The sequence below is a fragment of the Notamacropus eugenii genome, chromosome 7 (assembly GCF_028372415.1).
Source record: "Notamacropus eugenii isolate mMacEug1 chromosome 7, mMacEug1.pri_v2, whole genome shotgun sequence".
Lineage (NCBI taxonomy): Eukaryota > Metazoa > Chordata > Mammalia > Diprotodontia > Macropodidae > Notamacropus > Notamacropus eugenii.
This window is the reverse complement of record NC_092878.1, coordinates 14,646,429-14,659,335: the sequence shown is the minus strand read 5'-3', so window position 1 is coordinate 14,659,335 and position 12,907 is coordinate 14,646,429. Positions and strand designations below refer to the sequence as shown.

Sequence of the window (12,907 nt, the reverse complement as noted above, 5' to 3'; positions counted from 1 at the left end):
TCAAGGTGGAGTTTGGAGGAGATAAACTGAAAATTAAATTGATCCCAAAACTGTATATAGAAATACATTTCAAAGAACAAAAACACATTAGTTAAATGAGTGTTGATTATTCTTGGAGATGCAGTAAAACTGATTTTGTTGCTTTTATTATTCTTCATATTTTGCATGTGTTGTGTTCCCATGATTTTACTTTCCAATGATTTTATGGAACTCAAGAGCTGAGAGACGTATCAGCATCAACCATTCGTGCCTGTGTCTGAGAAGAAATTCCATCTGTAAGATTCCCTATAAATCAGTTACCCATTTGCAGCTTAAATATCCATATCAATGTAGAACTCACTGCTTGGCATTGAAGTTGGATCCACTGAGGTCAAATGTGAAAGAAGCCTCACATTGTTCTGAAATTTTTCCTCATATTGAGTTCAAATCTTCCTCTGTGCAACATTGACCCTTTGTTCTTAGTTCTGTCCTCTGGGACCAAGCAGACTATTTCAAATCTTTGCTTTATGTATCTACCTTTCAAATACTTAAGCAGAGATAACATGCCCCCCCCACTGAAACTTCCCTTCTAGAGAAATTTTTCAACCAAAAGAAATGTTTTTGCAGAAATTCAATGATGTTTAACACCTTCTCTACATTGATCTGTTTAGTGATATTCCACAAAGAGCATCAAATTGATTAGAATTCAGTACACACAGACAGAGAAGCAGATAGATACATAGATAGATAGAGAGATACATAGATACGTAGAAAGAAAGAAAGAAAGAAAGAAAGAAAGAAAGAAAGAAAGAAAGAAAGAAGGAAAGAAAGAAAGAAAGAAAGAGAAAAAGAAAGGAAGGAAGGAAGAGAGAAAAAGAAAGAAATATAGATAGATAGATAGATAGATAGATAGATAGATAGATAGATAGATAGATAGATAGATAGATAGATAGATAGATGGGTAGGTAGGTAGATAGGTAGATAGGTAGATTGATATATATATATATGTGTGTGTGTGTATGTGTGTGTGTGTGTGGACAGAGAGAGAGAAAGAGAGAGAGAGAGAGAGAGAGAGAGAGATAAACAGGTGAGCATTTAATGGCTTACTTTGTGACAGGTGTTGTTCTAAGAGCTGGGAAAATGACCCTAACCTCAAAAAGCTTTCATTCTTTTAGAAAAAGATCAAACCTAAAGCAAAGTTGGAAAAGAGTTGGGTAGAAGGAGAGTACTCATGTAGGACAAGAGAGTTTATAGGGAAGAGGAGCAGTCCAGAGAGTGAAGCAAGTTGTAGGTGAAGTGAGGTGGATGGCTGCAGTCTCTGGAGAAATGGCAAAATCTCAAGACAGGACTCTCCAGTCAGGAGAGTAGATCTCAGGACAGAATATCCCCTTAGGGTGAGCAAGTCAGTGCAGGGGGAGGGAGAGCAGCCCTAAAATATATAACAATAAAAACAATGCTATACACAGTAAGTGGTTAGTGATATTAGTAAATATTGGTGATAAAGCAACAATGTCCTATCTTTCTTTTTCCTTGTTTCTTTCTTTCTCTCTTCTTCCCTCAACATAATTGCTAAGCCACAATTCCATTTTTTTCAATATCTATTTAAGTGATCATGAACATGCAGCCTGATAGCTCTGGTTCTCATTTTCTTCTTCTGAAAAATAAGTTAACTGGATTTACTCTCCAAATTCCCCTTTGAATTTTTTCTAATCTTTGACATTCCAAGTGCTGGTCCCACATCTCATTGACTTTTCATTGATACTCATCCTCTTTCTGACCAACTCTCTATATTTGTGCTTTTCATAGTTATACAACTAGAAGATATTTTAGAAACCATCTAGTCCAAAGCCTTCTTATTATAGATGAAGAGAATGAGGGACAGAGAAGCTAAGATATCCCCAGATATCCATTGGTTATAAGTGACATTGGCAGGAACTTCAGGACTCTTCTAAACTGTGGTCCCTCTATTTGTTTCCCTGTAGTTCACTACACAAGAAGAGAAATCTGCTTTCTATTTCAGCTCAGTATTGACCTAATGAAGGTCTATGAAGATGCCTTTATTATAATAGACTGACTATCCCTTGAAGCGGCCCCTTCTATTTTGGGACATCTCCAATTCTCAGTTCAACTTAACTTTAATTCAACAGATTTTCAAGTGCCACAAAATGGCCAGCATTGTTCTGGGAGCTGGCAATAGAAAAACACAGGCCTTCTGGTATTTTACTTCTAGGAACAGGAGGTGAAAAGAGAAACAGAACACAACACATAAAAGGAAATACACAATGTCACGTGGGCTTTGGATGATGTTAAAAAGATACTCTTTAATGGTATCAAGATCTATTTGAAAAAAGAATTGGGAGATCTTGGACATGGCCATAACTGATTAACATCACTTAAAAAGAAGAAAAAGAAGAGGAAATGATTACATATGAACAGACAGAAAAAGAAGTAATAGTAACATGGGAGCCTTACGCAGAGTGGGTGTTCAACAGATACTTGCCAAATTTGAAATGTTTTAGAATCCTTCTGGAGACTGGACCACAGGGAGGATAGGTACTCAATGGCATAATTTGTCCATGGATACTGGTCTTATTGGGACAATTAGTTATTCTGTTAAGGAAAAGAGTTGGAAGAGGAAATAAAAGAGATTACTATTTCCTCTTTCCTCTAGCAAATACGCTGGGAGATCTTCATACTAATGTCATTATACTCCATACTCTTTGATTTCTTCCCTTCAGAAACTCATTGGTACAAGATTAGGAGACTGAATAAGAGGACCATGTGAATCCCTACCTTGTTCCAGGAAGAAAAAAGGATTGTAACCAGTAATTGAAGCTGACACAAAACAAGCAAGATATTTCTTCCTCTCCAGACTTTCACTCCTAGCTTCTGTACTGGCAAGTTTGCCAGTATATAGTTGTAAGATTTGGAATTCCCCCACCTATGGAATCCTGCATCTCTCTCTAAATTCAATACCAAAGGAAAAGCCAAGGAACTCCAGATCAATTATAGATGGTAGTTTAATAAATTATTATAAATACTTACAAACAGAGGTAATCTGAGATGGCTGACAGACATTTCAATGTATCCCCAGAAAGACCCCAGGAAAGCCCAGTGTTGATTACAGAAATGAAACAAAGGTGGAACCATAGAGTACATCACTGCTGATTGGTGGACATTTTGTGTTTTCTGCTTACTAAAGTGGTTGGATGATAAGTGAATGTTGTGCCCAAACAGAATTATGTTTATTGATCATGTACAGTTATAAACATGTCATTGTGTCCATGATATGGCCTTCATCCACCAACAGTATCTAAGTTGTGACTCAGTGTCTAAAATATAATTCAGTATCCAAGCCATGATTTTTTAACAAGTCTCTAACAAGGTCAAGGCTTCCATATTTCATAGAGCTTAAATTTTTGGCTTTCACTTCTTACTGTGTACTATGGCTTTCACCAATCAGGACCCCACAGTGCTGTCAGTGATTAGAACAGATAAAATAATTTCCTACTGCCAGGAACTGGAGAAAATACAGCTAGTTAACCACCACACCTAGATAAGCTGCTAGGTTCTGGTGAGAGGACGTTTAGTTGACAGATTCTGATGCCATTTGTAAAGGACATAGTGCAAGAAGCATTGGAGAACTAGATGCAAGGTTTCCCTGACAGAAACCATTGGGAATTCGATTTATTGAGGCACTTTTAAAGAGACTGGTTCTTACATCTCACAACTTTTTACAGTCATCTAAACTTTACCTCCCAGGGTACTGAGACAGCTTAAGATTCCTTTGAATATTTTGCTCTTTTGTAGAAGTAAGGTAGCCTGAAGAGATGAGGAGTTTGCAGGCAGGGGCTACTAAACATACCCATAGTGACAATTGGAGACTTCCAAGAATATTTTCTAGTCTAGAATCTTGTCTCCTTTCACTAAAATTTTGGATGAAAATGTAAAGGAGCTAATGTCAAAGAAGAGGCTGAAAGCATGCAGTTCTAGGCTTCAACTTAGGGGAATTAGGAAAGGAGAAGGGAAAAGAAAAAAAGGAAGATGTTGAAGAGAAAACAAAGAAAAAGGAAAAGAAGAGGATGAAAAAAAGAGGAGTATCAGAAATTTCACAGTGACTACCAAATCCCGCTCCCTCATTTTTCATCTGAGAGAACCAGAGTCAGAGAAATCAGGTATACCTTGCCTGATCTTTCACTTAGCATGTACATAGCACTTTAAGGGTTAAAAGTCATTTTACATATCTCACTTGATTTAAAAAAGAGGTATGATTATACCCTGTTTCCCAGATGAGAAAACTTAGGTCCACACCAGGGCTATCCAGATTCTGAGGCAGGAACTGAATTCAGTCAAGGCTTCCTAATTCCCAATACAACTTGAAATCTGCTGTCACCTAGAATCCTCAGTCCTCTGATCAGAGTACCTTCTTCCCTTTCTAAGAGCAAACAAAGCAGGATCTTTGCAGTTTTTCTGGACTGAATTTTAACTAATCACATATATCCTTTTGGTCTCTAACCAATAAGATATATACATGTACATTGTAGGCAATCAGATAATGAGTGAAACTGTATATAAAAAGAGAGCTGGTGTTGAGAAAGCAGAGGTGAAGGGATTCATTACTGAAGGAGTAGGCCAGCATTAAGAAGAAGTGAGCTGGGAGAAGACCTCTCAGCCAAGAGGAGACCTCCAAGAGCTGACAGAGGAGACTTCTGATGTCTGTGAATTTCTGAAGGAGCCTTAGCACTTTGAAAGTGAATAGAGCTGTAGGACAGAAACATATCCTTGAGAAGGAGGTTTAGCCCCTTTTCAGAGGTGTTAAAGTAAACTGAGCTTTTATCACAGAACCTTCAGACTTTGGAAATGAGTTGAGATCATGAGGCTGGTGGTGTGTGTTAGTATTGCTGTTGGCCTTCTGAGCTTTGTTTTCCCAGAGGTGGGGTGGAGTAGTCCCCTGAGTTGTGACATGGAGCAGGAGCATGGTCAGCCCACAGAGGAAGAGCCATGGGACTTGAAAGTTAATATGAAAGTAAAGATGTTAAGATGAAAGAGAAGTTTACTTGGATACTTGGTTTTGATTAAGTATGTTGCTATTGTTATGATAATTACATGTATGTTCTTCTTTAGTTGTCAAAGAAGGCCAGGCCATCAGGGAAATAATGACAAGACTTTTACTTGACTTTGTTTTGAGTGAGGGTGGTCTGTCACCAGTCTCACTTCTTCTCCACAGCCATTTGAATCCAGTGACCAGATATTCATCAGGACTACTGGAGATGACCCAGGATGAGGTAGTTGGGGTTAAGTGACTTACAATGGGTCACACAGGAAGTTAGTGTCAAGTTTCTGAGAGAGATTTGAACTCAGGTCTTCCTGACTCCTGCACTGGTGCTCTATCCACCGCACCACCTAGCTGCCCCTACATATGTGTGTGTATGTTTATATATACACATATCACATATGTATTGAATGATATGTTTTACTTATGGAGATCACTATAAATGTTATGTTGTACTTTATTGAACATTTTTTATTTTATTGCTGAATAAACAGAATTTATTATACTATGCAATGAAACGCGTGAAATTATTCACAACAGTAATCCTCAGATGTGCTTCTGTGATTGGTGTTACACCCATCTAGAATCCCAGGTCTCCTATCAACAAATCAGGAAGGATTCTGATCACAGGATGACCTTGGAAACTGTGCCCACATTCATGCACTGACTGACAAGGGTCTCTTCTTTCTTGGTGCAAAGTGGTGAAAGTACAGAACTGTTTTAAAGCCCTTTAGAGAGACTTTTATTGTGCATATTAAAAATGTATCTACATCCATAGAATACATATGTTTGACATGAAATATTTTCCTCCTTTAACACGAATTAGTTTTGAAATCATGATGTTCTCACATTTTGTGGGCAATTTACTTTTTTGAAATAATACAATATATACTATTTATCACATCTTTTTAAAAAGTACACTGAAGGTGAAGCAAAGATAACAGAGATAAGCCCGGAAGTTGCCAGAGTTTGCCCCAGTTTCCCTTTCAAACAATATTAAATCAAGTCTCTAAATGGTTTCTGAAGTGACAGGACCAGTAAAACCACATAGGGAAAGAATTTTCTAGCTGAAGACATCTTAGAATGACTTTAGAAAAGGTCAGTATCACTGGAGTAATATGGGAGCACAGCCCAGTGCACGTAGTGTCTGAGCATGCCACAACAAGGCACTTAGCCAAAGCACAGATCAGCAAGCAAGTCCCCAGGCCTTGGTCCATCAGGACAGCTGTAAGGCCTCTGGCACCAGCACAGAAGACAAATTGCCTGTTCTGGAACTACCACAAAAACAGTCATGACAAGGCCACATCATTCCAATGCAGTGGACAAGCCACCAGCCCCCAAGGCCTTAGGGAAACCAGTGACCATATTGTGGGCCCCCCACACAAGAAGCTTAAGATAGCACCCACTGTGACACAGAGAGAGAGCTTAAATTTAAAAGTGACAAAAATAGTCTAGAAAATGAGCAAAAAGCAGAAAGCAATCCTGACCATAGAAGGTTTCTGTAGTAGCAAGGAACATGAAAACACAAATTCAGAAGATGAGAAAAATGTCTAAATGGCCCCAAAATCCACTCAAAGGCAAGACAAGTTGATCTCAAATCCAAAAATCCCTCTTGGAAGAGCTCAAACAGATTTTAAAGATCAAATAAAAGAGAGAGAAGAAAACCTGGGAAATGAGACAATGCAAGAGAGAGACAACAGTCTGATAAGGGAAGGACAAAAACTGACTGAAGAAAACAATTCCTTAAAAAAAAAGAATTGACCAAATGGGGGGAAAGTCCACTGAAGAAAACAACTCTTCAAAAAGTAGAACTGACCAAATGGAAAAAGCTAATTAAAGAAAATAATTCCTTAAAAAATTAGAATTGAGCAAATGGAAGTTAATGGATGAGACATAAAGAATCAGTCAAGCAACATGAAAAGAATGAAAAAATAAAAGAAAACGTAAAATATCTCATGGAAAAACCACTTATCTGAAAAAATAGATACAGGAGATCACTAAATGAAAACTACAAGAAATATTGCAGCCAAATTCCAGAACTATCAAGTCAAAGAGCAAATACCACAAGCAACCAAAAAGAAGCAATTCAATGTCAAGGAGTCACAGTGAGGATGACAGAGGACTTAGCAGCTTTTACATTAAAGAATCTGAGGGCTTGGGATATGTTATTCTGAATGGCAAATGAACATGTTTTAAAAACCAAAATCAACTGCTCAGTAAAATGAAGCATAACCTCTGAGGAGGAAAAATTGGCATTGAATGTAATAGGGGCCTTACAAACTTTCCTGATGAAAAGACTAGAGCTGACCAGAAAATTAGATCTTAAATAAAAGATTCAAGTGAAGCATGAAAAGGTAAATAGAAAATAACAAAAGCTATTATACAATAAAGTTAAATTCTTTACGTTCCTAAACAGTAAGATGATACTTGTAATTCTTGCAAACTGAGTGTCTACCAGTGCAATTAGACAAAGTATACATAGACAGAGAGTGAGAGTACAAGTTGAAAAAGGATATAATGTGGGGAAAAAAGGATTGTGTTGGGAGAAGAGGAAAGGGGGAGACAGAATGTGGTAAAATGCACCATATGAAGAGGCACAAAAGAACTATTACCATGGAGGGAAAGAAGAGAAGGGATGAGCATTGTGTCAATCTTACTCTCTTCAGATTTGGCTTAATGAGGGAAAAACATACACACTCAGTTGTGCATAGAAATTTATCTTATCCTAAAGGGAAGTAGGAGGGGAAGGGAAAAAGAAAAAAAAAGGAAAGCTGAGAGAAGGGAGGACAAATTCTGAAGCAAAACACTGACAAGAAGGGAGTGGTGAAAGGAAAGAGAGAAAAAGGTATAAAGAGGGGGCTAATAAGGATGGAGGAAGATAAATGGTAACCAAAAGAGAGTGTAAGTGGGATGAACTCTACCATAAAACAAAAGCAGAAATCAGAAGGAATTAAACACCATAAACCTACAATGTGTTGTTCACAAGAAACACATATGAAAGAGAGAGGAGACCAGAGAATAGAGGAAAAGGCTGGGGCAGAGTGTATTATGATTCAGCAGAGGTAAAAAATAAAATCAGGAGTAGCAATTCTGATCTCAGGTAAAGAAAAAGTATAAAGAGATATAATTAAAAGAGAAAAAGATAAAACTACAACTTGCTAAATGGTACCATAGAAAATGAAGCAATATCAGCATTAAAAATCACGAAGTGGTGCAGTATACACATTTCCAGAGGAAAGGTTGAGTGAGTTACAGGAAGAAATACACAGCAAAACTATACCAGAGGGGGGACTCAACCACCTCCTCTAAGAATGAGATGAATTCTAACCACAATATAAACAAGAAAGCACTTCAGGAGGTGAACCTGAACTTTAAAAAATTGGATAGGAGAGACATCTGGAAAAAATTCAATGGGAATGAGAAAGAAAATACATTTTTCTTAATGTTATAAGGCAACTACAAAATTCGTCATGCATTAGGGTATAAAAACTCACAATCGAAAGCAGAAGGGCATAAATATTAAATGTCTCCTTTTCAGATCATGATACAATAATACTAGCCAAAATAAATGGCCATGGAAAGACACAAGAAAAGTTAATTGGAACTAAATAAGCTAATTCCAAAAAACAAATGGACCAAATAACATATCACAGAAAAAATCAATAACTTTATCAAAGAGAATGACAACCATGACACAACATATCAAAACTTATAGGATGCAGCCAAAACAGTTATTAGGGAAAATTTTATTTCTCTAAATGTTTATGTAAATGAAATAGAGAAAGGGGAGATCAATGAATTTAGGCATATCATTTTAATAATTAGAACAAGAACAAGTAAAAAATCCCCAATTCAATAACAAATTAGAATTTCTGAAAATCAAAGAGATTAATAAAATTAAAATTAAAAAACTGCCAAACTAATAAAAAAATCTAATAACTAGTTTTATAAGAAAAAGCAACAAAATAGATAAAAATTTTGTCAATTTGATTATAAAAAAAAGAAGAAACCCAAATTACCAGTGTCAAGAAAAGGGTGAATTCCTCACCAATGAAGAGGAAATTAAAACAATAATTGGAACTTACTTTGTCGAATTGTACGTCATGAAATGTGACAATCTGGAATGGTAGAAAGAGAAAAGGTTAAAGAGTTTAAATGCCCAAGAGAGGACTTTTTACTTGATACTGGAAATAATAGGGAGCCACTGGAGATGACTTTGGGACCGGAGTTTGAAGAAAAAGAGGTGATATGTTCACACTTTGCCTTTTGAAAAATCATATTGGCAATTAATTGAAGGAAGGATTGCTGTGTGTCAGGGAAACTAGTAAAAAAAGTTAAAGTGGTAGACTTGGAGAGAGGTGATGAGGGCTTAAGGTAGGCACTAGTCCTGACTGACAGTTGAGAGGACAACCTGTGTAAAAGATGTTGGCAAGGTAGAAATGAGAAAATTAAATCAATCTAATCATAAGAGCTAGCATTTATATAGCACTTAATGGTTTAGAAAACAGTCTTCATATATTATATTATTTGATCCTCACAACATTGTTAGAAACTATCCTCATTTTGCAGATGATGAAAGAGAAGATGTCAGAGGTTATGTAACTTGGCCACATATGTAGAAAATATCCAGTGCCAAATTCAACCTCAGATACTATTGACCCCAAATTCAATGGCAAGACTTCAATTCAAAGCGGGCAAAGGAAAGGATAGACAAAAACAGAGTGGAAAATATGTTTCAAGAATGAAGAATCAGAAAATACATACACGACACAAAAGTGTCATGCTCATACATCATGAAGACTTTATTCAAGAAAAGAATTGGGAGACCCTGAACATGGTGAGAACTGATTAGCATCACACAAGAAAAAAGAAAAGAAAACCATTATATCTTAACAAACAGAAAGGGAGTCATTACTATTGTGGGAGTCTTGATATAGTGGGTATTCAATAAATGCTTCACCAATTAAAATTGCTTTAAAATAATTCTGAAGATTAGACCCCAGGGAGATTAGGTACTCAAGGAAAGAAAATAATTGGCAAAATTTGTCCTCTGGCACAATTCTTCTTGAGTTAATAAACTAATCCCTCAAGGAGAATGATTGAGGGGGAAGTATAAGATGTAGCATTAGCATAGCCTTATATTCTCTCCCTCCTCTAGCAAAAACACAGAGATCTTCACACTAATGTCATTCCCCTCTTAACCCTTTTCTTTCTTCTCTTCAGAATCTCAATGATACACAAAGAATCGCAGGCTGAGAATGAAAACTATGGGACTCCTCACCGTGATGAGGGAAATAAAAGTTGTAACCAGTGATTGAATGTGACCAAAAAAAAAGGGAAATCCTTCTTCCTCTCAAATCATTCACTCCTGTCTTCCTTACCAACCAACTTGTGATTAGAGGTATGTGATATTCCTCCAGACCTGATCCAACAGTCAAATCCCTTCCAAGTATACTCTCTTTAACTTCTCTATATAACCATCAGGTCCTTCAGTATTACTAATGTGCTCATCTCTGCATCCCAAGGTGGAGAGTCAGTGAGACACACACTACTATCAATAGCATCATCCCAGTTTCTTACTCCCTACTACTTGTTGGGAACATCTGGCTCTATTTCCTGTCTCTAGGATCCAAAGACCAAAATGCCTTCAATTTCTTTTTCTGCATGATGAAAATTATCTTCTTTTTATTGCCTTCTTGTTCTTTTTCCTCCCCTCCCCAGGGGAAAGAATTATAGCTTTGTTTTCAAAAACATGGAGTTGGATCCCAGCTGTATTTGTCACTATTTGGGGGCAAAGTACCTCATGTCTCTGAGTTCTTGGTTCCCTCAGGTGTAAAATGAGGTAGTTGGATTTGATAATCACTAAGAACCCTCCAAAATTCTTCTTTTTTTCTTTTTATTTCTTCGTCCACCTCTTCGCTTTGTTCTTTTGTTTTCTCTTCATCTTCCTTTTATTTTTTTCCCTTCTCCTTTCCTCATTTCTCTAAATTGGATCCTAGAATCTCATCCTTTCAGCCTCTTCTTTCATCATTATTGAAATCATCTATTAATGTGTCTTACAGGTGCGATAGTGAGTAAAGAGATAATGAAGATGATATTTCCAGTTGTCTTCTCCCCTAGGAGAACTTCCCTCCCAATCTACTAATCTATTAATCAAGAGACCCTTTCATTAATCAATAAAGTAAATTTCTGTTTTGTTTTAGCTTATGGGCAAATGAATAATTATGGCATCTACAACATCTCCAGTAGTATTGCTGGTTTCATCCTCCTTGGGTTCCCCTGTCGTAGAGAGAACCAGATCCTCTTCTTTTCACTGTTATTGATCATCTATATTCTAACTCTCTTGGGAAATGCAGCCATTATGTGTGCAGTGGTCTGTGATCAGAAACTCCGAACTCCAATGTATATACTCCTGGCCAACTTCTCCTTCTTAGAGATTTGGTATGTTACCACCATCATCCCTAATATGTTGGTCAACTTTCTCTCTGAGAGCAAGTTCATCTCCTTCTCTGACTGCTTCATCCAGTTCTACTTCTTCTTCTCATTGGGTGTCACAGAATGTTATTTCCTAGCAATTATGGCATTTGACAGATACTTAGCCATTTGCCGGCCTCTGCATTATCCAACCATCATGACAGGCCATGTCTGCACCAGACTGATCATCAGCTGCTGGGCACTTGGCTTCCTCTTGTACCTGTTCCCCATCATTATCATTTCTCAGATGTCCTTCTGTGATCCTAAGGTTATTGATCACTTTCTCTGTGACCTTCGGCCACTGCTAGCTCTCACATGTTCCCGAGTTCCTATGATGGAGCTCACCTGTTCCATCTTGAGTTCCTTTAGTCTCTTTGCCGCTTTTGGGTTCATCATGGGAAGTTATGCCCTTGTTCTGAGAACTGTGTTCAGAGTCCCTTCCACAGCAGGTCGGAGAAAAGCCTTCTCCACTTGTGGCTCCCATTTAGCTGTGGTGTCACTGTTCTATGGATCTGTGATGGTGATGTATGTAAAGCCAAATTCAGGGCATGATTCTGGAACCCAGAAGATTGTGACTCTCTTTTATTCTGTTGTCACCCCATTCTTAAACCCTATGATCTACAGCCTTAGGAATAGGGAAATGAAGGATGCCCTGAGGAAAGTCCTGGGGAAAAGAGAATTAGAATCTTGATATGAGACCCCTGAGGGATCACCTAGGTCTTTTACATTCTCTCCAAGTGAAAGAAAAATTTACTTCTTTGCATGCCTAGTTAACTTCAATGGTTATAGAATCTTATCACTTTTGTAACTGTAGTATGACTTGCCCAAGATCACAAAGTATATAATAAATAATATATAACAAAAGTATTTCTCAGAAGAGGGACCTGAACCCAGGTCTTCCTGACCTTAAGGCAAGGTGTAGTCAACAGACCACTTTGCTTCTCAAGGTCTCCTGACTACCAAAGTCTATTGTGTTTCTGAGGCTAAAGAAGACACAGAGCACTGATTTTCATAAAATGAATGGTGTACCCAAATCAGGATATAATGTGTGATTGTGCTTTCCATATTGAAAAATGGTATAAGATCTGGAGAAAAGAATGTAAAATGGACAGAAATTATTAAGGGAAAGAAAGTGACAAAGGGCAGAAGGAATTGCTATATGGAGACAAACTTAAAATGTGAATTATATTGAGAAAAGGCAAAATTTAAGAGATATCTTGCAGGCAAACAGGCAGCTGGCTAGCCTGAATGAAAAAGCTTCTTTCTGATTTTGTGTAATGGAGTTGGTTTGTGGGAAGCTAGCAGGGGGAAGGCTTGGGGGTGGTGTTGTCCTCTGCATAGTTACTGTCTATAGATTTTTGTTACTGTGATGGAACAGGTTTTCAGCTGTCTAAATAAATA

General features: G+C 37.4%; 1 protein-coding gene across 1 annotated transcript; it reads left to right on the top strand.

Annotated features, from left to right (window-relative positions):
• The first annotated feature begins 11,246 nt into the window (after nt 1–11,246).
• Nucleotides 11,247–12,197, top strand: LOC140513529 (olfactory receptor 11G2-like). The gene has a single exon (XM_072623274.1). It carries the CDS (start codon nt 11,247–11,249, stop codon nt 12,195–12,197), a length of 951 nt encoding a protein of 316 aa, XP_072479375.1.
• The last annotated feature ends 710 nt before the right edge of the window (nt 12,198–12,907 follow it).